The sequence below is a fragment of the Rousettus aegyptiacus genome, unplaced genomic scaffold (genome assembly GCF_014176215.1).
Source record: "Rousettus aegyptiacus isolate mRouAeg1 unplaced genomic scaffold, mRouAeg1.p scaffold_m13_p_1, whole genome shotgun sequence".
In the NCBI taxonomy this organism is placed as follows: domain Eukaryota; kingdom Metazoa; phylum Chordata; class Mammalia; order Chiroptera; family Pteropodidae; genus Rousettus; species Rousettus aegyptiacus.
In genome coordinates this window covers 111,452,652-111,479,879 of record NW_023416284.1, presented here as the reverse complement: position 1 = coordinate 111,479,879, position 27,228 = coordinate 111,452,652, and the positions used below count along the sequence as shown (strand labels likewise).

The 27,228-nt window shown below is 34.2% G+C and overlaps 1 protein-coding gene across 24 annotated transcripts in view; it reads left to right on the top strand.

Annotated features, from left to right (window-relative positions):
• KHDRBS2 (KH RNA binding domain containing, signal transduction associated 2) overlaps window positions 1-27,228 on the top strand; it is a 507,385-nt gene that overhangs the window by 454,256 nt on the left and 25,901 nt on the right. For 21 of the 24 annotated variants that reach the window (XR_004950417.1, XR_004950414.1, XR_004950413.1 and 18 more), the window contains 2 exons: window positions 8,607-8,665; window positions 12,112-12,240. Coding sequence is in view for 5 of the 24 variants with exons in the window: in XM_036219037.1 (XP_036074930.1) it covers window positions 8,607-8,665; window positions 12,112-12,240 (188 nt within the window). In the remaining 19 variants the exon portion in view is untranslated. The remainder of the gene's footprint in view (window positions 1-8,606; window positions 8,666-12,111; window positions 12,241-27,228) is intronic. The other 3 variants (XR_004950415.1, XM_036219058.1, XM_036219045.1) reach the window with 1 other exon arrangement.

Below are 27,228 nucleotides of genomic sequence, written 5' to 3'. Positions count from 1 at the left end.
AACCTCCTGAACACTCAGGAGTAGTTGCGAACCCACGCCTTTTCTTGCCTCTGAACCCTGGCTGGTGCTGACCCCTGCCTGTAAGTCTCCTTCATTCCATTTACCTGGGCAATTAATTCCTCCTCTCTTTCAGGGTTTCATCATTTGATGAATGAAAGGAAAATAATAATGATAATGAATCACTCCTTATCACTTGTCAAATGGCTTTTCTGCTAGATTATAATTTTTATGAAGGCTTTTTCATTCCCACCTGTTTGATTTTTAATGCTTTACAGAATAGGCAATATGTCTATATGTAGCTGTTAGGGTTTTTTGTTTTGTTGTTTTGTTTTGTCTTATTATAAAATTACTTTGTGTAGCCAGCAATACAGAAAGTGAAAAAAATATGTTGGGAGAGGCGAGTGAGGAGAGATATATGCAGCTAGTTTCCATGGGAAGGTAAGATTTGTTCTAGAAGAGATAGACAAAAGAAAACCATTTTAAAAACTATTTGCAATTAGGTCCCATTTTCCATCATAACAATAGAGTTGATCCCATGTTGGTAAATTTCACCCTTAGTGCTGGAAATAAAAGAAGATGGCCTCAAGGAAAGACCCAGGAATAACAGAATTCGCAGGTAACAGTACAGGAATATGATATAGAAGAAAGCAATGGAGCCTTGAGCTGTTTAGTGAAGTCTCCCTTTTCTCCATCCCAACATGTTTGATTAATGCCCTGAACGACATTGGGGGAGGGTTGTGCTTGGTGATAAGAATTGACACATGTACCTATTTTTTACACTCATTAATCTATACACTAGGCTTACAGCTTTGTAAGTAGCACTTCCATGGAGCTTTTGATATCTAACAGAAAGATTTGATAATTATATAAATGGATATGAAAATAAAGAAACTACCAATTTGCAATTTGAGGATGAGAGCAGGGCTGAAAATTTATCTTTACTTGACAGATATTTCTGGAAATGCAATGTAAATGCACAACATAACGAGGATTCAGCATAAACATTGAAGAGAACAAATTTTAAGGCACCCACTTAAGTGCTAAAAATAGTTGGATGGCTATAAATCTTTCATATTAATATTTTAATCATCCCTTTATCCCTTCTTCTAAAGTATTATTTTGTATTTCTTAGTTTTCTTTCATGCAGAAAATAATTAAGGAAGCTTTAGTTGAAACTCACTCTCATATGGTCCTGTTTTCATGCACATAAATCTTCAGCTTAGTCAAGAGTCAGGGAAAGGCTTAAATGAAGGACAACATGGCATAAACCAAATGCAACTGGAAACCATGAATGTGGGAGCTTTATTCTTTTGAGGGCCACAACAAGGTGTAATATATTTGTAATTTTTAATTATCTCTGGTAATTCTTATATACTACCAAGTAAGCAGTTCAAATATTAAACAAAGTGTTGATTTTTTTAAAGTTGCATGCTCTATTTTTTCCCACTTATGCCAGTCTAAATGGTTTGATTGTATGAACATGTTGTATAGAGCAATGCTATTATTTATATCACTGCCAGTATCTTGATTTGTAATAATTGGATGTCTAAAAAGTTTCCTTTACAAACTTGCTTAGTCTCACTGACTTCTAAACAAGTCTGCTCCACCATCAGTGTGGTATCTCCTGCTACAGGAATGTGAAATACCAGCTGCTAGATTGTGAAGCACTACAGAAATATATGTGTTATTATGTCACAGGTAGAGCTTGCTTGGAAGAAATAGTTTAACGATGTTGAAGGTACTATTTGGTTTCCTAGAAACCAAATATCATCCTAATTTTTTTCTATTGTGCTCATTTCCATTTAATTAATTGTCTTAGTATACTGCTAATATGGTCAATTTACAGTAAAACACTCTTCTACCCACCAAGAAAAAAAAAGCCAAAAATTTTTATCTAGTTTTAAATTTGGCCATTAATAACTTAATCTCATATTTTCCTGCTACCATACTTTACTTTTTTATTAATTATTTTCCAAATATTTATTAGTGTCTAAAGCCTTGATATCTAAAGGCCAAAATTTTGTATAGAATTTTACTAATATTTAGATATTGTTTAATGAGTCAATGGAGCTGACATGTTATATACTGATTGTATATATCAGTTTCTAGGGAAATTATGTCTGCTATAACCATGTGAATAAGTTCCAAATCTCTAATAATTGTCATAATTTTAATTAATACCTCTATAGTTGTAATAGTATGTTTAGAAACCTAGATCACTATATTTTCTAAAATATAAGATGAAATAATAATGATTTTAAAATTAAATAACCTGGTCGTGTTTATACTGAATTCATTTTTCCACATTTTCTCATATTTTAAAATAATTAGACACGCTAATGAAACAGTGTAATGAAATAGTAGCTTTCTGAAATAATGAAATGGAAAGCATAAAACCAACACCATAGTATACCTCATCTAGCCAAATTATATATGTTTTTAAAATTGAAAAATAACATAACATTATAAAAGTCCCACATGCATTGGTCAGTTACATTATTTCTAAACTTTAATCTGAATTTCATTCATGTTAGAAAATAAATGGGTGATTTTTTTTTCTTTTTTAGTATTTCCATCACTGTTGATATGCATAGGCATCCTTTCTGAAGCATGTAGAAAGTTTTATAAAGATATTTATAGCAAAATATTCTAAGATTGTTCATATTTAAATGCAATCATCTGGGGTTTTTTTTAATTATTTGATTAAATCATTTATTCATTCAGTAGATCTTTACTGAGTATCTGTTTATCCTCAAGGGATTGCTTTAATTGTCAACTATATTATTTAGGGTATGGGCTAAGCTTCCATAATAAGGAGATCCACAAGTCAGTGGTCCAAACAAGAGAAAGGTTTATGTCTCTCATACATTATAGACTAGGGCAAGTAGATGGGCTCTGCTCCATGACACCATTTAGGGATCCAAGCTAGTGGGTTGCCATCTGTCTTAGTCAATTCAGGCTGCCATAACAGAATACCATAGGCTGGGTGGCTTATAAACAACAGAAATTAATTTTCTATAGTCTGGAAGGCTGGAAGTCCCAGATCAGGATGCCAGCATAGTTGAATTCTGGGTTGAAGGCTAGTACTGTCTTCTGTACCTTCCCATGGTAGAAAGAGAGCAGGAGAGCTCTTTAGGTCCCTTTTTTTAAGGGAACTAATTCTATTCGTGAAAGCATCACCCTCTTGAACTAATTACTCCCCAAAGGCCCCAGCTCCTAATGCCTTGATATTGAGATTTTAACATGTGAATTTTGGGAGACACAAAGATTCAGTCCATTGTACCATCATTAACATTAGCTTTCCAAAGTGGATTCAACCATTGACATTTTCAGCCAGTTACATGAAAATTGAAAGAAGTAGAGGACATGGAATTTACTTTTATGCAAATCACGAAGAATTTGTACATATCACTCTGCACATGGTCACACTTAAATGTGAAAGAGACTAGGAAATGTAATCTTAAGAAGGTGTGTCTCTCTTCTGGAAGAAGTGACAAATAGGTTTTAGAAGGTAGTAACTAGATGCCTTCTATGGCCCAACTTCTAGTCATTCAAATGTGAGTGAATACACTTTTTCTCATTAAACAAACACACAAACAAGCAAAGATATACCTAGCTTCTGACCAACAGGGAAAATCCAAGTTCAGTTCTAATTACTACAGCCAGCTCAAAATACAGAATCCTGGGAAATATGCAGACCTCTGCATTGGTCTTGATATGGTTCTTTGAAGTCTGTTAACCTATAAAATAATTGACAGATTATTTTTTCTGTCCTCTTGCCCATACAAAATACCTAATATAAAGTAGCGGAAAAGGAACAGAATAACTACAACAGTTATTTTTGCGGGGAAACACTGAAGGCTCCATAGGAAATAATGATTACAAAGTTCTGTTGAGCAGTGATTAAACACCTAACCGGCAGCACTGAAATGTTTTTCTGATTAATGCATCTGGGAACCCTGGTTTTAGTTTTTGAAAATCACACTAGCTTTACAGGAAAGTTCTTCCTTATCCTAATGGCTAAATGGCCTTATCCATGGCCATATGTGAATGGAGTAAAGTAGAGCATGGCCTCATTGGGGACTTCACAAGTTTTGCAGCATGCTTCCTTCTGTTGCATGTTTGAGGACCTGCGGATTGCTCTGAGGCTCATATATGGTAGCAAAGTCTAATAAGAAGATATAAAGGACTCTTTGAGCAAGACTAATTATCTCAGAAGACAGAAACAGTTGATTTCTCTAATCCTGTTACGCCGCAAATTTCTGAACCCTCTCCCATTTTAAATGATAGAACTAGCTTATAAGTCAGGCAGAGATAACTATAACTTCCCTTAGCAAAGTTCTATTCACTTTTCTGTCTTCTGGAAAAAAATGGCTTATTTTTATTCAAGCTTATATGTTTTGTAAACCTTTTCAAAAGCAGCAAAAATTACTAATAGGATTTGTCGAGTTCTTTTTTCCTGTAGCGCCAAAGTATACACAGGCTGATAGCCTGCCGTCCGAGTTTTTACTGGCGATGGTGTAACAAGGGTTATCAGCTTTGCACCCTGCAGTATTTTTTCCTTGAGCTCTTCACCCACCTGTTAAGCTTAAACCTGTATTTAGGGATTTTAAAGGCAGTTCTACACTTCTACATATTTATTTCAATGTTTGACTAAATGGTTGTTGTAACAGAGATTCAACATTCAGTGGCTCAAAAAAGATAAAAAATTTTTATTTTTTCTCAGAATAATCTCTGAGGTGAGTGGTTTAAAGTAAATCTGTTTCAATTTGGTTGGCTGTAGACAAGTTCCTCCAATATTATGCTCCCTGAAAGTTATGGTCCTAAAGTATTGTCTTTATTTGCACGGAGATACTTGATTACCACTTCAAGTGCATTCTACCAATGGAGAAGATGATGGTGCACAAGTTCAAGATGAGGAGCTTGCTCTTAAATTGGAAATGGCCTCCAGGTTGCCACCCTCACTTGTGTGCACATCCCAAGTTTCCTGACTCAGTCGCAAGGGCACTTCTAGCTGCAAACAAGGCTGAGGAGTGTATTTTTTGTCCATGTAAAATATTTTCCTATGGAAGAAATGAGAAGTAATACTTCTATAAGCAAAGGTATGGACTCTGGCAGAGTCCATCATGATTACTACCCACTATTTCCATTATTTTGCATTATGTATTATCATACAAATATATGATCCACTTTCTCCTTTTTAGAGTTCTGAAAGTTAAAATTCTCTCGGTGCATATGCATCATTTATGATAGACAATAACTGTAGCTTCTTTGTCGTGGACTCTCACCACTATTTTTTTTTTACTCTCTTATCTTCATCAACTAAAATTAAAATTGAAATACAATGAGAGACATATTAATAGCACTAGATAGTGTTTGAGGCTACTAGTCTTCATAGAGCACACTTTGGGAAGCATAATCAGGCTTGCTCACAGAAAAAATTGCTGATTGTGAGGAAGGCGGAGAGAGCTGCTGTCAATGCCTTCATTTTTCTTTTCATCCCTGTAAATGGGAACGTTGCTTCTTAAATCATATTCTCAGGACTGCCACATCCTGATCATCCAGGATATCAATGTAACGACTCTCGGGAATTTGCTACACATATACGAAGGCTCTCAATTGGGCTGCATCATTTCCATTAAGATCAGTATGTGAAAAAGGAGATAAACATCCAGCCACTAGCCGATGGCCTTAGACTTCTCCAATTTCAAGTCATTAGAAGAATGGGGAGCAGAACATATTACCATACATTTTTCCTAGATTGTATATAAATATCCTCCACCACAAAGGCTGGGCTAGGTAATTTTATTTTTTTTCCAAGCTGCTTTACACTGACATTGAATTAGTGCATTACCAGTTGCCTCGCAGAAAGATAAAAGATTGCTGAACTTCTTTCTCTCACTTCATCTCTAATATATAGACTTTCATTTTACTTTTGCTTCTCTTTCCTTATCATCAATGAAATCTCAAGTATTTAATATAATGAGACCTATCAAATTACTCCGAGGGATAATGACAACACGTTATTTTAGGCTTTCTTATTTTTCCTTCTACCCTAACCCTTTGGCATCTATCATTCATCCTCAACTCTTCTACAATTTGGTATTTGACATAAAACCATTTTCTTGCCACACTTTTATATACTTAAAATGAATATTATCTTGAGATGATTTGTAATATAAATTCATATATATGTAAATTTATAAATGAAGATTTAGGCAGAAGACTTTAAATGAAGGAGTTTATTTTAGGAGAGAATACAAGTGTATCATAAATATTTATAGATCCCTAAGCAAGATTTAAAAATGCATTGGTTATCCAAATACTAAGCTCAATTAAAATAATTTCCACTTTTTGTAAAGTACTTTAAAAATTTATAATTTGGTTACATTAGGCTACTCATATAAATGGTGTCTAATCTTTCTATGAGCAATTCACACTTTTCCGTAAATATTTACTGAGCAGCTATCATGTGCCAAGCATTTTTCTGGATCACTCAGCCTGGAACAATGAGAGCATGTGAACAAAGGAGAGACCAAGTTCTGTACCAGAGAGCTTATGTATTCTAAAAGTGGGAAACAGCCAATAAGTAAATAAACAAATGTGTGTTTGCTTGTTTAGTTATATAATATGTGCAATGATGATTGATAAACACTAAGATGAACAAAGCAAGGTAAGGATGCGTGAATGCTAGTTTAAACAGATTAGTGAGAGAAACCTCTCATATATGCCATTGACGTGACTTCTGAAAGAATGAGAGAATAGACAACTAAATGTTTAGAAAAAAGCATGTTCCAGGTAGTGGGGATAGCAAATGAAAAGGTGCTGAGACAGTAATGTGTTTGTCATGTTCAGGGAATAGCTAGGAGGCCAAAGTGCCCTGAGCAGAGTATGCAAAAGGGAAAGAGGCAGAGTTCTAAGAAATACGAGGATGCCAATGTGTGTAAGCAAAATAAGATTTTTTTTTCCTAAAGGATATGGGAAGCTATTGATGGATTTTGAATAGAGAACTAATACGATCTAATTTACTTCTATAAGAATTATCTTGACTGCTATGTGGAAAATAGAGACTGAGGAAGCAGGGCATAGAGATTAATTAGAAGGATATATATTTGTTTAAGTGAAAGATACTGAAACTTTAACCACAGTCATAGCTGTGGAAATGTTTAGAAATGTTCAAACTCTGGATATATTTTTCAAGTAGAAGTGAAAGAATTTGCTGTTAGATTAAACATTAAGGATAACCTTAGAATAGAAAGGGTAGGACTCCACTTTTTCAGCATGAGTAACACTTTTATAAAGACAGCATTCAAAAGGAGCACATCTGAGTTGGGAAGAAAATCAAAATTTTTATTGAATTATTTTAAATTTTACATCCAAATGTAAATGTACAGAAGGCAACTGGATGTCTGAGACCAGAGTAAAGGGGAAGTGCTAAGGCTGCACACATAATTTGGAAGTCATCAGAGTAGTGATGGTATTAAAACAATAGGATCAAATGAGATTGCCTAGGGAGTATCAATAGAAACAAGAAAAATTCTAATAACTGAGCCCCAGTGGTCTTCAGAATTAAGTGGCTGTAAAAATAAAGAGATACCAGTAGAGAAGTAGGAGAAATAGAGTGAGCTAAGGAGATCCAAGAGAGGGAACATCTCAAAAGCAATTGAAGTGTTTGAAGGAGCAGGAAATGGTCAACTATGTTAAACGGTTCTAGAGTAAACTGAGGACCAAGTCTTGACCACTGCATTTGAAAATGTCAAGATATTGAGATGTGCTTTTTCGGTGGAGAAAATGGCCTGACTGGAACATCTTCAAATGCATATGAAAGGAGGGGCAGTGAAAAAGAGGGAATGAAGTTGCTTCTTTTCAAGAAATTTGCTATGAAGGATCAGAGAAAGGGTGAGTCACTAGCAGGAGACCTCAGGATGAGGAAGGGAGTTTTGAGATTGGGAGATATATAAGATGCTTGGATGCTAAGGAATGGTGCCTTACAGGGGGAAACTTGCTATAAGACAAAGTAATGACAATTGTAGTGGGGTGGGGGTGGATTTTAAGTAACTTGAGTAAGAAATAAAGGAAGAACACCTTTTTCTCAGTTACTGAAATGTGGAAGCATCTAGCAAAATGTTAAGTAAAAAGAAATAGCTTGTATATTTGAGGAGTGCATGGATATGCTGTAGACAGGTGTGTAAATATAATTTCAGTGTTTGGAAGTGAAGATGAAATTGATGTATATTTCTTAAGATAACAGCATTAAAAGCCATACATGATTGACCAGATTGTCATCTTATATAGCACTTTTTCTTGGAAATAGACCTTTTATAATCCTCTTCTTGACAAATTTTGAAGTATTATACTTGTATTTTAGGAGAAATTTGATTTATAAATTGGGGGATAGAGATAAAGAAGTACCGATGTGGCAAGAGAAATTCATAGCACTCCTTGTCGATAACCTGTATTTTTCTTACTATTTCTTTAGGATTGTGTTATGCCACAGATTCTTGGATGCTGCTTTAGCACACATTTTGCTTTCAAATTCCATATGAGTTTCTGGGTTGATCCCTCCTGATTACAGTAACATTGATTGCTGTCTAAATCTGTTGCAGTGTGCCTGAATACTATGACTACGGTCATGGAGTAAGTGAGGATGCCTATGACAGCTACGGTAAGACCTTTTCTTTACTAAAACTGTGAAATGAGAACATCCATCAGTCACTGACAACTCAGAAATTACTTCTATCTTTCTCCCCCCAGTTTTTACAGAAGTCCAGACTAAATTGATTTATGTAATTCCAGGGTAAGATTTGACGTACAGAGCCAGTGCCAGAAAATTGGACAGATCAATTTTGATCAAAATTTCAAAAGCAATTAATCACAATCATAGATCATTTTCAACAGCAACAGTGAACATTCTGAATAGTGTCTTATATGTTTCACTGTGTCCATTGTCTGACTCATTGATTTGACAATAATCATATGTCTTTCTTGCTGTCACAAAAATCATCAAAGTAATATGCAGTTAAAATATTTAAAAACTTTTAAGAGCAGATATTGTAGCTTTCAAGCTATTTTCTATAGTGCGCATAGATCTTAAAATTGCCAAATAATGCTTAACTCATAAGAATTAATAGAGAATAAGTATACTAACCTATAAAATTAATTAATTTCAGAAATACACTGCCTAATTAAAATACACGCCATTAAAATTAATAATAGTTCAATTCAGTAAGATTGTATCAAGTTTCTATGATATACCAATATAGTACATTACTTTTGAAAGGTAGTTTCTGGTTCTATAAAGTACCTCTGCAGCGTCAAAGTTGACCACTTTAAAAAAACTCATTTAAATGTGTCCAGTTCTGTAGTTTTAGAAAAATAATGCCGAGGCCACTCTGTTCTTCTTTATGGGGAGCAGTAAAGGAGAAGATGCATGTTCCCTGTGTGGGGCTGCACATGGTGAAGCGGTAGCGCTTCATCAGGATGGGGAAGGGACATCCCAGACGTTGGCAGGAAAGGAAGAATACACCCTCCTGGCAACCACAGTCACCAAATCGACTCATTTCTCTCAGAGGAATGTAACTAGGCCAAGCTCAGAAGTAGGAGTAGAAAAATAAAGTAATACCACAATGGTTGCCATTCATGTCGATTACTCATATATTTTCCTCTTGCATTTCTTTATTATAAATTGTAATATTGAATATTTTTATCTTCATAATGAGGAAACTGCACAACAGAGATTAAGTCAACATGAGAGTAGAGCTGTGCAGCTCAACTTCTTTTTTTATATTCTCATCAGTGGTTAGAATGCTATTCATTGCTGCTGCCATGCATAGTGTACCTATTACAGCTCTCTGCCAAACAATTTATAATGAGGATTAGAGATTATGAAGATAATCCTAATTACGCATTATATGTATAGCTATATAATTTAATCCCCATTAGAATCGAGCAGGTTACACACTCATATTGTCATCTGCGTTTTGCAAATGAGGAACTAAGGCTTAGAGCATTGACTAACCTGTCTCAGCTAAACAAGTAGCAAATGGGAGAGCAAGAATTGTATTTGTTTGTCTCATTTTGTTGTTGTTGGGAGTTGGGGCAGACAAAGTTCAGTGGACCCTGGGAGACAGAACAGGATCTGGTACTTTAACCTTGAGGCTTTTTCTTTAAAGGAAGGATGTTCATCTTAGCAATATTTCTCTAAATCCTACCAGCTGCTGTCCTACTAATCTAAGGGGAAGAAAGTCTGTAATATTTCACAGGGAAAACAAAATAAAGAGTTAATACAAAATGAGCACTAGGCTCAATATTTTTCAGACTCCAGCTTCTCCAGCATCAATCAAATTGACCTAATCTTTTGCTGCTGTGAAAGATATGGATATTCTTCAACACAACTTAAACATATCTTAGGAAATTATTTCGCAGCAGTAATAGATGATGGATAAGTTTGCATAGGTCTGGCTCAACTGGTGAGGTGCCACAGAAAGTATAGTTTTAATTTTGTTCTCTGTATATTTTTCCTTCTTTGAAAAGAAAGGGTCAAAGTCATCATTTGGTGTTTAATAAGAACAATAGCATCCAAAACCCAGGCCTTCTTCAAAACTACATCAATGGGCCAGCCTGGCTGAGCTGAGAGATTGCCTAGCACTTCAGAGCAGCCACACCTAACACTGAAGCATTCTCTGAGTTCAACACAGCAACAAGTATATTTCCATTGTTCCAGGCAGATTCTTAATCGAATGGGAATCAAATCAGAGGCCTTGTATGACTAGTATAATAAATGAGTAAGACATAATATGGCCCTCTCTTTAATTCATCCAACTTCAGTTTAGTGCTCATAATATTGCCAGGCTTTAGGAATATGATAGTGTGCAAGATAGACCTTGTGCTTCCCTGATTCCTCCTGTCTGCTGTTGAGAAACATGGCTACATATAAAAAATTGTGCCACGTTATAACCCATGTGATGCAATAGTTCTATACAAGGTCAGAGAACAGTACTCATCAAACAAATATTTATTTAATGGCTAATACATACAAGCCACTATTCTCAGCCCTGGAGATGCTGTAGTGACCTGAACAATCTCTTGAAGCTGATGTTCAAATGAGAAGACATATTTATAAACCACTTTATTAAAAATAATTTTTTTTTACAAAATATGGTCATTATTTTCTACACTTGGCACATCGGTTTCAGGAAATTCACATATATGAGCTCTACTTTATAGCATTATATGCACTGAAATCAATGGTAGGGATGAGTTTGGTGATATATGTATGACTGGGTAGTTGGTAATGAGAGACAAGATTTCTATTTCTTAATCCTTAAATTTTAAAATGTTAATTCCATGTAAGGCAATAGGGAAAATGTAATACAAACTATTGTATTACTGGAGATGCAGGAGCCATAGTCAGTAGAGATGGACTCATCTCTCTAACCAATGGATCTCACAGTGTTCCTTTGTGGTTGTTTGGTTTTCTACTGCAATAAAGTCTAGAGACAAACATCCATTTTACTTTAGAAGTTATACACTTGCCTGTAAGCACTAGATTTCATTCTGGATCAAATAATGTTTACCAATAAGCAATTCTCTGCACACAGAAAGTAGATGATAAATTATTTTTAATAAAGGAATGGGGAAAATTCAGAAAGGGATTTAACTACCTAGACAGAGTAAGGAAGATATTAGTTAGGCAGCAATTTCTACTTAATTTTTATTTTGTGATTTTATTAACTAAAATATTAGCCAAACCGAGCACATTCGTAATGTCGAAAGACTATATACACGTATGCCTGGAAAAAAACTGTTCTTTATAAGCTGTGATCTTTTCTTTGGCCACAGGATCTGTTGCCATTTTCTGATGTTACTGAGCAAGCATTAGTTCAAGAATGCACTTCACATTCAAGGTGTTTTTATTCTTTGTTTGAAAAAGTTGTTATGTCAACTCTTCATGCGTTCTAATTTGGGAAGTGCTGCTTGCTTTTCATGTCAGAAGGATAATTATTCAGGACAGAATTTATTTACTTATTTCATCAGGGTCCAGAGATGATAGTGCAGGGACTGAGGAAAAGAAATCTCACCAATTCATTACAACCTTTTCCCATGGTACAGATTTCATAGAAAATGATATGTGTGGAGAAGTGGAGCTGAGGAAGAAAGCTGCTCACACACCAGGATTTCAGCAGCCCAGGCTCATCCCACTGTCTGATGATCCTCTGGGCTCACAGTGGCCCATCTGTGGTAAACACTGGACAACAGATTAGGGGTCAGGGAACTCTGAACAAAAGCACCCATGTTTTAAATGAAGCAGATGTGCGTTAATTATATTTTTTAAGAATCATTTTCACCACAGGTGTTTAGAAATCTAAGCTGGTACAGAGGTCTGATTAACAGAGAAAAATAAATCATTTCTTTTCTTACTCTAAAAATAATACACATACACTATGGAAAATGTTGGTCACGAACAGAAGGAAATTCAAATCGCTCTAAATTATACTACTGTATTCATTCAGTCTTTACTTTTGTTACATGTTTTACTAGTTTTTAAGCAATCATGATTATGCATTTTATTTAAAAAGAGAACACAACTTACACTGCTTTATAAAAATTCCTTTAAGATTTTTCTATCAAAAAATAAAGAAGTTTTTTTTTTTTTTCACTTTGTATCATTAGGATTATACCTTGACAGAATGCAGAGTTTAACATAGTTTCACATGTGCTGTCAGAAATAACTATTAATATGTTCAGTTGAAAAGGGATACCTCTTCCTTTTATATAACCAGGTAATAAAGAGAAATATTGCATGTCAACCATATGGTCATGAGATTTAAATTTGATTAATTTTCATATGCTCGAATCCCACATAGACAATCTAAAAAGGACCAAGTCAAATGATGAGAAAAAGTAAGAGCTCAGCATTATAACCTTAAAGTCTAATTAAATTGATATATATTATATGCACTCAGCTTTTGGTATTAAGTGCAATGTAATATATTTATAGTTGTCTAGCTGATAAGTTGCTCATCCTATGATATCCAAATGGGCAGAAGATAAAATTTAAATATGCATGTGGAAAAGCGATTTGAGGACCCACTCACATCAATTTTATGTTTTTAATTATCCATACCTCACATTAACTGGTATATTAGTATCCATTTATAGCTTATCTTTAATGAACCTCGTGCAATTTTTAAGTCAATAACATTCCAAAATGAAAATCTTGCATCTCCACTTATTTGTTCACTTCCATTCTGAATTAGTAATTCCTCTTTGTTACTTTTTGGTTGTGTGATGGGTACAGATGCCGAATCTCAGTGGAATGTCAGTATTTTTATAAAATAAATAGCCCTACTCTCAGTTTCTTGGCAACGCCCCAGAGTTGGTGTGTAAGTAGGCTTAGGGTAAGCCACTGCAGACTGACTACCTTCCCTCCTGCTCAGGTTGGCAGAAGGAACTATGGGGCAAACCGTGGTTTTGGGAGGGAAAGAAGGCATGTCGTCTGCGAGCCTGGGTCCTACATTCAGAAAACTCATCTCTCATTCAGGATTCCTTAAGAAATGGTTTTAAATTCACCACTAGAAGTAAAAATCCAGTCGTTCAGTATGACACTTCTTCATACATTGTGTTGTATGTATCCCCGGATTGAAATTGAATTTGTCTCTCTTGGGCCCATAATTCATATTGAAGTAATAAATATACTGACTTCTAACAAAATCATATATCCTCTGGACTTCATAGCAATTAAATTATTTAAGGTCTTTGCAAACAATTTAATATTAAATATTAAGCTATTTTTCTTACAGCAATGTAAATATACAATTTTAAATATTAAATCTTTACATAAATAGGACTAAATATAATATAATTATTATTTATCATATAATATTTAATGTATTAATATATAGTAAATATTTCATTGATGTTAATTATTTAATATTTAAATATTAAATTTCTGATAACTTGAGTTTATTTTTAGAATATAAATATTTGACTTATAAGTATTGCAAATCAGATTCTGCATCTTTAAAATACTTCCTAACTTATCAGTCATTGTAATTGTTTTAGATAAGTGTGAATAGCTCATAAGTCATTAGGGTGCATTTTAAACATAGTACATAGATCAGCTTGGCTAAGCCATGCTTCACATAAGAAATACTCTCTAAATTCTTTCCGAGACTGACATCCAAGAATGGACAGCAGTATTTTCTTCTCGGAGGAAAGAGCTATTTATTAAAATGTATTTAATGTATGAACTGGAGAGCTAATTATGCATCCATTCTTAGTGGCATTTTAGATGACAGCTGTGTGGAACGAAGGAGGATAATATTAATACATTGTCATGAAATGAATGAAAGCAAAAAGAATTTTGTGCCATATTCTAGGGCATTTGAGTGCCTCACTTCAAGTCAATCGCAGAACATGAACATATTCATTTTGTGTTGAGAAGCTGAGATAATTATTATCCCAGTGTGAAAATAAGCTCTGCATTGATTAATCTGTAAAACAGAAAAGGAAAACAAAGCTAACTGGCCACCATGCCAGCCATGTGATTCAAGAACAAAGACTGTCAGTAAATAGAAATTTACATTTGCGGAAATCGATTTTATACATAAAGCTGAGTTTTCTTAATGTAGGCAAAAATTTAGTAGTCGTTTTAAAACTAATATACACAACTTATTTGTCCTAGGTTTATAAATATCAAGGTTGTTATCTGATAAGCCACTGAGAATAATAGTGATTTATTCAATTTAATTTTTATATAGATTTTTAACTGAAAGGCTAATGCTATTGTGCTTCTAAAGTATTTTAGAATTTAATGTAACATTGGCTTAAAATTTTTCTATTTCTTACATTTCAGAGATTACAATAAGATGAACATCTAATACAACTAGTCTTGATAATGTATACAGTACACCACTACCTTATTGTTTGTATTTCTAACTTTATTAGCTGTATTTACAGTTTTAATTTTGTTTGAATTATGCACTCTTCAATTTAACAGTTTTAGGCCAAAGTGAAACATGCTTTTTATTATTTTAGATCAGAGATTCTTTACATAATTATATATTTTAGAATCACCTGGTGAGTTTTGAAAAAAAGATATCAATGTCTAGTTACTATTCCAGAACAGCTATATCATAGTATTTGAGGATGAGAACTGAGCATCAGTTTTAAAGATTGCTGGGTGGTCCTACTGCAAGCAAAGGTTGAAAATAAATCTTAGATAGATATATGCATGAGAGCATGGTGAAAAGTAGCCTATGATCTTAATATGAATGGTCAAGACTGTGCCAAGAGTTTGCATTCTTGGAGATGACATGCAAGTTATATGCAAACCACTTTTAGAACATGAGGTATTTTGTAAGTAAACATTATGTTATAGAACCTGGCATTTCAAATTCACTTTAAAATATATATGCTTAAGTAATGGAAGTAGAATTTAGTCCCTTTTTGAACTATTGTATGTTGAACAGTTAAATCTCAGATCTGTCTTTGTCTAAAATTTACTCGACAGATAGGGTCTACAAAAATTTCAGTCCACATGCATCTAACAACTCTCTTGTTGACATAATTAAATGAGCCATGGGAAAGTTTTTTAAAATTTATTTATTTAAATTAGCTTCAAGTATACAGTACATTGGTTAGATATCTATATAGTTCATAAAATGACCCCCCCACCCCATTGCTCCCTCCCTCCCCGGGCCCTCCACATAGCCATCATATTAATGCTAACCGTATTCCCTCTTCCATGCTCACCCATCAGCGTGACCAACTATCAACTAACTACTAATTTGTACTTCTTTAACCCTTCACCCCATTCTCCCAGTTCTCCCAGTCCCCCAACCCCCTCGCCCCTCTTTCTGTCACCAAATTGTCCACTATATTTGTGAGTCTATTTTTGATTAGTTTGTTCTTTTTGTCCCTTAGATTCCACACATAAGTGAAATCATATGGTATTTATCTTTATCTGACTTAGGAAAGTTTTTTTTTTATCACTTTCTTTTCTCCGGAGTTAATGGTGCAGTCATTTTAACTGAGGGGGAGGGAAACATTGAACCATTTATTGTCAGAATCTTGGGGTGAATGGATAATGTACAAAAAGTATCCAGTATGATATAGATTTATACTTAGAATGTAGAAAAAAGAAACTTTTTTAAAAAAATACAGAATATGATATACAAAACTAGGAAAACGTTTTCCTGTCTACATGGAAATATACCAGCTAAGAGAATATATATCCAGGAGATATGCTATCTTAGAAGGGCTTTACATAATTTCCAGAGTTTGGGGATATTTTTGTGTTCATCAAAAAGAGGTCATGTATTTAAAAAAAAAAAAAAGACTAAGATACGTTGTTTGATATAAATGTGCTACACTTCATTTAGCAAATATGTCATAATTTATTGAATAACTCAATAGGAACTGATATATGTGGATTGCTGGAAAATCTATGCCAGTTGAAAATGTAATTATAATTATTGATGACTTATAATCAATGTATTTTTGTGTTGAACAAATGATTTAACCATACTGGTACCCTGTCAAGCTTTTTGCTCAGTTGCTAAGATGTACCAGGAAAACATAAACAAAATACCTAGACTACTTAGGTCAGTCTCTTTGGAGCTTGGCAGTTGTGCAGAAAGATCTCAGGAGAAGGCCCCTCATACTCAGGAGAGGGCAGTGGCAGGCAATAGACAGATATGCCGGGAGGCTTTTGGCATTTGTAAGTTCTGTCAGGTGCTGGCCAGTCACGGACAAAGAGCTAAGATTCAGGCTGCTGAGAAGAGTGGAAAGAGTCAAGACTGGGTGAGGGAGGTGTCCAGATTTAGACCAAATTTCATAAGTTAAGAGCACGGTTCTGCATAAAACTGCCCCCACTTCACAACCAGTCACAAGTTCAGTAGACCCTAGGCCACCCTTACTTCTGATCAGGGGGCTACAAATTCGAGGGTTCCTATTAACCCTCAGATTTGATCATTTGCTAGAACAACTCAAAGAAGCAAGGAAAGCACTCTCCTTAAAATTACAGTTTCATTTTAGCAAAAGAATAGAAAGCAGAACCAGACGAAAGGAGAAACACAACAGGCAAGGTCTGGGAGAGTCCCAAATGTGAAGCTTCCAGCATCTTCAGGGCTGCATTATCCTCTGGGCACACTGATATGTAGTGACACACAAAGTTTTGCCAACCAGGGAAACTCATTTAAACCTCCATGTTCAGAATTTTTATCATGATTTCATTATGTAGGCATGATTGAATCATTTCAGTTTCCGGCCTCTTCCTCTCCCCAGGTCACATGGTCAAAGCCAAACCCTCTAATCTCTTGGTTGGTCTTTCTGGCATGACCAGCTCCCCTCCCCTATCCTGGATCATCTCTTAGAGTAAATGATCAGGTGTGGTCAGAGGGATCCACCGTGCAAAACAAAGACACTCCAGTTACTCTAATAAATTTCATGGTTTAGAATTTACGTTACAGTAACCAAGGACAAAGGCTAGCCAATATTTTTGTGACAGAAGTGGTGAGGGCAGAGTACCAACCTGGGAAAGCAAGCAGAGGCACTTTGAGGCAAAATCCCAGATAGTTAGAGCTGGTCAAGCAGCCAGATTGACATTTTGTTTAGTTTAAAGCCTGTTTTTTTTTTTTTTTTTTTCCTCGAACTCCCATCACTTAGCGTTGCTGTAAGAATATACTGGGCTCATTTCTATTCTCAATATAGATAGGAGGGATTTGGAGAGAATAAGACAATCAAATTACTACAAATTCAATCTCTTCTGAAACTGTGTCGCCAAGCCTGCCTTCCTCACTGAATTAAAGACATTATTGAAATTCTTTGAGAAGAGAATTATAAAATATTATTTTGTATCACTAGTCTTATTCGTCCTTCTAGCATTTCTCATAAAGTCCCTATGTACATTCCAAAAGAAAGGCAATGGCTGAATTCTACAGGCTTTGGTTAATTCAGGATTTTTTTTGGCAATAATAAAAGTGTTTTTTAAAAGTATATTTAAACTCAAGTCAGATAAGCTTCTACATTATGTTGAATTATTCACCATTTTTTTTCTGAACCTTCTATTTTGAAAATACTTTCTCTAGCTGTCATCTTTATCTCCCTTTTACTTAGATACATATTTACTTAATTTTTCTTTTTAAACCACTGACCTGTACAGAATAAACAATTTAAAAATACCACCATCACCAAGGGAAAGGGTTTTATACTGGTCACAACATATTTGGCTTAAGGCGATTCTGTTTAACATTGCAAATTATGGAAGCCTCACCTGGGAACATAAAAGCTTATAAAAATCACCCATTGCAAGCTAAACTATTTGGAATACTATTCTCGGTGTAGCCTCAAGCTCTTTGGGCATTTTTTAACCCTCTAGGACTTCACAATCAGAAATAGCAGCAATTCGAACAACCTAAGCTTAACACAGAAGATAAAATTGTGAGACTACACTATGATCTGGAAATTAGGTACATCCGTGAAGTAAATTGAGTGGTATTAAACAAGGGTAAGTAGAAAAATGGAGAAAAAATAAAGAAAATGGCCCTAAGATTTCAATACTGAAACTGAAAAAAGAAACTGGAAGAGGATTTAATTCCTAGGTTGAAAAAACCCAGTCATGGCCACATTACCTTGAGCTGAATTAAAGTTAATAGAGAAATATCAAGCACCAATTTACACTTGAAAGTTTTTATACTTGTCATCATTATAGATTATTCATATATTTATCAACTGTCTTTCTGAATTTACCCATTCATATTTTCAGTATGTAACATATTTTAAACATTTATATTTGCTCACATAAAGTTCAGACTTATTTATTTGTTTCATGGTCCATGTGGCCTACTGGAAACATCCACTTTCAAAAGCCAGTTAAGGACTTCACCTAAAAACTTCCTCAAAGACTAGAACGGATTTTGCTGCTTTTGAGGAGAATGTTGGTATTTAGGGCCATTTCTCCAGGAAGTAAGAGAGGCTCTTCTTCAAAAGTCACAAAAGACCCAAGCCATTCTTGTTTGTAAGATCCCTACCAGAAATGATCATCATCATTCTTAAGATGAATCAAAATAAGTGATCAAAAAAGCTAATCCATAAGTATTTACTAATGGTTACGGAAAATGAAAATTTTTCTTAATACATTAAGTGAAATCATTCATTTGCCAAAATTTAACAGGTTTCTAAAGTTTGGATCGTTTGCATTTGAAACCTTAAACTGATTTGTTCTTCTAGTTACTTTCTTTAACTGCCTCTGAGTCTATTTCCTTGCAAAGATAAGATGGCTTTGCTTTTGAGAAATAGATTTCAAAATCTTAATACTACAACACTTCTTGTGTTTCAAGACTCAATAATATTTTCTGCAAATGGTAACCATTTTATTTTTATTTTTCCCTCTCTAATCCTGCTTTATCTGAGACTAACTCCCTTCGAATTAATACTATCTTCTTTAGAAACTGATTTTCTTTTTTTAAATATTTTTTTAATTACAGTTGTCACACAATAATATATATTTCAGGTGCACAACATAGCGATTAGACATTTATATGTCTTACAAAGTGATGACCTGATAAATATAGTATGCATCTGACACCATACATAGTTATTACAATAATATTGACTATATTCCTTATACATTATACCTCCACAACTATTTTGTAACTACCAGTTTGTACTTCTTAATCCCTTCCCCTTTTTTCATCCATGCACCCAGACTACCTCTTATCTGACAACCTTCAAAATGTTCTATCTATGAATTTGTTTCTGTTTTGTTTGTTTTATTCTTTAGACTCCGTATGTAAGTGAAATCACATGGCATTTGTCTTTGTCTAAATTACTCAACACAATACCCTCTAGGCCTATACATATTACAGATGACAAAATTTCATTCTTTTTCATGGCTGAGCAATATTCCATTGTGTATATATACCACCTCCTCTTTATTTATTCATCCATTAATGGACACCCAGGTTGTCTCTATATCTTGGCTATTGTAAATAATGCCGCAATGATATATGGATTCACATGTCCATTTGAAGTAGTGTTTCAGATTCTTCAGATAAATACCCCAAATCAAAGGACAGATAAAGAGCTTCCCAGACAAGAAAAAGCTAAGGGTGTTCATCAGCCTCAAATGAGTATTACAAGAAATGTTATAGAGACTTCTTTAGGAAGAAGAAAAAAAAATCAAAAATACAAATAATAAAATGGCAATAACTACACATCTATCAATAATTATTTTTATTAAATGTATCGGGGTGACATTGGTAAATAAAACTATATAGGTCTCAAGTATACAATTCAATAAAACATAATCTATTTATTGCATTGTATATTCACCACCCAAAGTCAAATCTTCCATTACCAAATTTTCTGCCCTCTTTACAGGTACCTATCTCTGTTGTCACTTCCTTCCCTCTGTTAACCATTAAACTGTTGTCTGTGTCAATGTGGTTTTGTTTTCCTGTTCATTTGTTGCTTTCTGTTTTTTTTTTCCCCACATGTGAGTGAAATTATATGGTTTTCAAGTTTTTCTGTCTGATTTATTTCACTTAGCATGATTACCTCAAGATTTATCCATGTTGTCACAAATGGAAGTATTTCATCTTTTTAGTGGCTGAGTAATGTTCCATTGTATATATGCACCACATTGTCTTTATCCAATCATCTATTGAAGAACACTTTGGTTGTCTCTATGTCTTGACCACTGAGAATAATGCTGTAGTGAAAATTGGAGTACATGTTTCTTTACACATAAATGTTTTCGAATTTGGGGGTACTCAGAAGAGCGCTTGCTGAGCCATATGGTAATTCTATTCTTAATTCTTTGAAGTACCTCTACACTGTTTTTCATAGTGGCTGCACCAATTTAGAGGTCCACTAACAGTGTATGAGGACTCATTTTTTTCCAAAATCTCTCCAACACTTGTTATCATTTGTCTTATTGATGATAGCTATCCTAACAGGTGTGAGGTGTTACCTCATTGTGGTTTTGAATTATATTTCCTTAACGCTAGCGAATTTTAGCATTTTTATATGTCTGTTGGCTGTTTGTATGTCTTCTTGGGAGAAGTGTCTGTTGATGTCCTCTGTCCCCTTCCCCTCCCCATGTTATTTATTTATTTGTTTATTTATTTATTTATTTATTTATTTATTTAATTTATTTTTATGGTGACATTGGTTAACAAAATCCAGTAAGTTTCAGCTTTAACAGTAAACTGTGTGTTTACCTACCATAATTAGATTTCTTTGTCACCACATATTTGACCCTCTTTACCCCATCTACCTCCCACCTCTGCCCATTTTTAATTGGATTGTTTATTTTATTGTCATTGAGTTGTATAAGTTCTTCATATATTTTGGATATTAGCCCCTTATCAGTGGTATTGTTTGCAAATATCTTCTCCCATTCAGATGGTTGCCTCTTTGTTTTGTTGGTGGTTTCTTTTGCTGTGCAGAAGCTTTTTAGTTTGATATAGGCCCATTCATTTATTTTTGCTTTTACTTCTCTTACCTTTGAGTCAAATTCATAAAATACTGTCTAAGACCAAGGTCCATAAGTTAGTATCTGTTTTTTTGGTGTTTTCTTTTCCAATTTATTGTTTGAGGTCATATATTTAGATCTTTGATACATCGTGAGTTAATTTCGGTATATGATGACAGCAGTTTAGTTTCTTATGCTTGTGGCTTTCCAATTTTCTCAGCACCATTTATTGAAGAGGCTTTCTTTTCTCCATTGTGTTTTTGGCTCCATTGTCAAAAATTATTTGCCCATATATATTTTGGTTTATCAAATTACTTTAAATGTAAATGGATTAAATGTTCCTATCATATGCTGCCTAAACAAGACTCACTTCTGATCGAAAGGCACACAGAGACTGACAGTAAAGGGATGGTAAAAGATATTCCATGAAAATGAAAACAAACAAACAAACAAACAAAAAACTGGGGTAGCAATACTTACACCACACAAAAAAAGACTTTAAAACAAAGGTTATAACAAGAGACCAAGAGATAAAGTAATCTCACTTCTGGGTATTTATCCAAGAAATTTTTCAATGAATACAGTGCAATACTTGTACTTTAAGTGATCAGTAAAGTCGTCAACTCCACTTGCCTAAAATGAAGTCAGGGATCAGATCAAGTTGGGCCTTGTATGGAATTCCTTGCTAAGGAATTTGGATTTGATTTTGAATGTGCTACAGGGGCAATTGTACAGGCTTAATCAATTGTACTTAGAAAAGTCTCTTGGCTAGAAAATGGATAAGAGTAAGGAATTGTACACACCCACAGTAGGGAGGATATAAACATAGAATGAATGCATAAAAATAATGGAAAGATAAAAAAGGAACTAAGTAGCTGAGAATTCTGGGCAAAGATGATAATGACTTGCAGTGAAATAAGGGTAACAGAGATGGAAAGAAATGCATGAGTTAAATATCTATTAAAGAAAAAAGATAAAGCTTTGTTATTGCTTAGATCCATTAGGCAAAGAAAAGAGGAGGTCATGAAGATGCAAAGAGTTTTTGGTGGGTAACTAGGTAGTAGCATCTTTCTCTCAAATAGGAAACTTGGGAAAATTAGTATGTACTATGGAAAAAAGATGAGTTTAGTTTGGGAAAATGTTTACTTTGAGACACCTGAGGAGATGTCCCACAGGCAGTTGGATATGCATGTCAGAACCCCAGAATGGTTTGTGACAATTTAAATGTGTTATCAGTATACAGATTAAGAGACTTGCTGAAAGGGTCTTTCAACAAGAAGAGGAAAAAACAAAATTCAGAGGCAGCCCTCACTGCAAGACTTTTGGGACTCCCATTCAAAGAGGGAGGATCCATCTGAAGGAAGCTTATGGTTCCTTTTATGAGTATAAAATGAAGATGTAAAATATTTAAACATAATTAATTTATTCAATAAGTGATTACCGAGTGTCTGCCATGTGCATTTTAAGATTCTAGAGTTGTGAATAGGCCAGCTCTTTGTTAATCTCTGAGTGGATTATCCCAAGTGTTACTTTTTTCTAACAGAAAATATCTAATAAAAATTTTGAAACAATGATAGAATTTTTAAATGCTTCCCATGAACTGACTGAATTTACTTAGTGCATAACTAATAATGAACTGAAAGTTAACTCTTCTTGGAACATAATTCACTCTGTTTGTCTGTGAAAACAGATGCTAGTCATCTATATTTCTTCTTCGGTATTTTTCTCTTTTACTAACTGCATCTTAAAACCATAAACTCAACGATAACAAATAGTGGCAATACAAATTGTGTGGATGAAATGGTTGAGCCATTTGGTTCCAAAATTCCATTAATTTTTTTAAATACTAAGATATGAGGAGATAAACCCTGCCTAGCACTTTGGATGAACACCTGGATTTCACCTTAAGAAATTCAGTTCAAGCAGCCCACATTCTTGTTCACAAAATTAAAGCTATGATCTTAATTATTTAGTTAATTATCATTGGAATCATCAATTGTTATGTAATCCAAAGGGAGTAAAAATTAAGCCCTATTTCTGGGAAAGAAAAGAAAAGGAAGTGACAATGAGGAATTTCTTTCCGATAGAAGGTGAGAGAGTAATAGATAAAAATTCTAGGTCTTCCCAACATCTAAACTTCTGAGAGCTATAGCTTCCTCATCTTTTAAAGGAAGGCAATGTTAGCACCTCTCTTGAAGAAAAATTGTATTTGCTAATAATATACATAAAACGCCTAGCATTGTGCTTCACTCTCAGAAAGTATGATGGTAATATCTCCTTTTAAAAAATAGGATAGATATTTTTAAATTAAATAAAGAAAATGGACATTATGATTATAGTGAATTACAATGATAAAATATTTAACATATTTTGGGAGGTAATAAATAGCCATAAAATAACATGTAAGTGTATATTTGAAAGATGATTTTAGAAAGAATGATATTTTCTGAAAGATTAGAAACTTAACTGAGATTGGCAAACCGAGTGGCTTAGAGCCAGTGCGAATTTTGTTGTAATGCTCTTTTGTGATTGGCAAACCAGACACTAGCAATAGACACTAGGAAAACCAGACACTAGCCAGTAGCAATAGAGATTAATTTAGGTTTCCTACTTTAGTTGTGGGTTTTGCATATCAGTCTATAGTGTACCAGAAATAAATAGCATGAGCTGTACTTTTTCGTTATAGTGTGTTTAAAATAAATTATTTTTGAGGTTTTTTTTTTTTTTTTTTCAGAGCTCAGAAACATATCAACTAGCTATGTAGGTCTAGCAAAGTGTGGATTTAAGAGCCATGCCCTCAGTAATCTCTCTGCTATCTTATATCCTTTCTGAACTGGTTTCTAAAGTTAATTTACTCATTACTCTGAAGGTGGCATTTTAAACCTACTTACAGAAAGATAAACATTAAAGGTTTCCTTTGCAAGTACTTAAATAATGCTACCTTTTTTCAAAGTTGCACTTTGCTCCTATGTTTCATTTTTTCCCCCCACCAACCTCAGTGTTTATAGTATCTGTGGAACAATCATAGAACACAGTTTTGCAACTTTAAAAATCATCCAGATTTTTCTTTCCCACTCTGAATGCTCCCCAAGGTACCTGGTCCTGGCAGAGAGCACCTTGAGGAATGCACACCACTTAATAGTCCCCATTCTGCTGAGAGCAGAGTATTTGAGATGCAAAAGCTTTTTAAGTATAGTAACATTTAATGGACAGGAAAGAGTTACCTGGGTAATTTACACCCCTTTATCAAAGTAAAATGTTCCTCAATGATTCTTATTACCTTTTAATGGAGATGCACTCTACAGGTGTTCTGTAAAACTTGACTCGGCTGGGTAAACAATCAGTCTGAGTCAAAAAGCCAGAGGTGGAGTATTTTTAAAAGGAATATGGGTATATTTCAAATATGCACAACACTATAACCTAATTGCTAACAACGTGCTCTGAGTAAGAATCTTTTTTTAATTTTGCATAATTAATTTCAAAATTCATTTTGTTAATAATATCATTTATATGTAGCTTACAAATATTTATGGTGTTCTTACTACGTGCCTTCCAATTTAGAAGAAGGTCTTTTCTCTCACAGATTTTAGAATCCAGTTTAAGAAACAAGGCCAGATGATACAAATTAATTAATACAGGAAAACCTTTAAAGAAAGTGAGTCCCTTTGAGTAGGTTAAACAACATCTGCATTCTTAATTATGCTACATATTTGTTCGGAAAATTACTTCTTTGACTATAAATGCTCGAGTTCAATCCAAGTTCATTTAAATAATGGAAGTTAGTAGCTGCCTTCTCTCGGCTATCCCCTGAACTTTCTCAAATTTCAATTATAATTGCATCGTAATCTATGAAACTTCTTATTAGTTTTGTCCTGTGATCTCCTTAAGGCTTCTTAAACCGTCCTCAGATGCACGACTAAGTACAATGACTAGTACATGAGAGATCTTTAGTAAAGAAAAACAGAGCGAAAAGTTTATTTAATGAAGGCTTTATCTACCCCCTTCTTATTTTATACCTATGGTGCATTAAAATCTGAGTTGGGAAGTCTGGAAATTTGGGGAATTTGATCAAATCACTTGAGCTGTTTTTCATCACCTCATTTGTTATTTCCAGATCCACAATTCTGTAAACCATTCTAGTAATTTCAACTCGGCAGACAGTTATTTTCTAACTTCTCTCTCTAAGTAATAATTTAGTTGCTCAATTCACATGCTTTGTCTAGCTAATGCTTTGCATATGACAGTTATCCTGATTTTAAGAGTATCTTACTTCCTTTACCATTTTCCAGAAGGACAAAGAAAGATTATATCTAAATTTCATTGTCTGCAATGATTTTTTTAAATGACCCCCTAGACCACCTCATGGGAATAGAAACAATTATCCAGGGCTCCAAAATTTGCATGAAGCCCTAAAATGTTTTAAAACCACCTCAGGGTGCTTGCTGAACAGAAGAACCCCAGGAAAACATAAATGCTATGCCCATTCCTGGGTCTTTATAACTTTAAATTTTAGAGAATTCCCACCATGAAGACCTTACAATAGTTTGTCTCTTACTATGTTTGGGGTTTTCCCATGTGCAGGGTTCCATGTGGACACAAGATAGAATTCCTTTAGATTTCTAAGAATCTATCCCGATACTTACAGTAAAGAAATTCAATAGCTTCTGGTGAGCAATGCGGGGACTGGTTGACATTTGAGGCTCAATGACAAAGGGAAAACATTCATTGGGTCAATGCTCTTCAGTCCTGATCAAAGACAATAATTTCACTAAAAGAAGCTGGCTTGTATTATAAACATTAATAAACATTATGATATTAGGAAAAATAAACATTATGATATTAGGAAAAATAGACCAAGGAAACTTGGCACAAATAGGAATAATATTTTCCTGACCTGTATTCACTGTTGTTATTGAGAATATGTGAAAAATGGACACAAGACCTGAACTTAGTGAAATAAATCCTGGATTTCCTCTGCTAATGGTAAAGTTTTAGAATTTTTAAAGATTCCTTAACATTAAGAAAAGGAAGAAAGAAAGAAAGAAAAAAGAAAGTAAAAGCAGATGGGACAAATAGAAAATACCTTGCAAAAAGAAAATAGATTCCTTCCCATTAGCCTTTCTGGTTATAATTATGGAAGACTAATAGTACTTCCAGTTTTCCTACCCTTTTCAAGGAAAAAGCCTACTACTTATTTGCATACAAACAAAATTATAAAAGAGCACACTTTTGTGCAATGAAATATAATGTTATTACACTTTTTTTGTAATGGGATTCGCCTATTTGTTTCACTGAATCTAGGAGTGAATATTTTTGGTACTTACCTAATAAACTTTCTTCAGTAAGAAGTCTGACTTCAACTCAATAACAAATATATAAAATTTCTAGTTAGAGTTTTTTTTAAAATTAATGTTGAATTTCTTCAGCTCAATTGTCACTGTTTTCAAGGTTGTCTTCAGAAGCTCTTTCTGTCTCATAGTCCCTAGAGTTAATCATTCTTGCACTCTTTCATTGCATTAAACCCCTACAAGACACTGCATTTTTTCCAGGCACTAAGGATGTAGCAGTGAACAGTGACACTTCCCATTTCAAAGTTGGCCAACGGTTAAGAAATCTAAGTTTTTAGTCCATCAATTGGCTGTCTAGAGCTTTAGATGAAGTCAGGTAAAGCCAAGTTAATGTGTTCTTATTAAACACTTATGTGTTCTGTGGCAAATCCCCAAGATTATGCCAGTTTAAAGGTTATC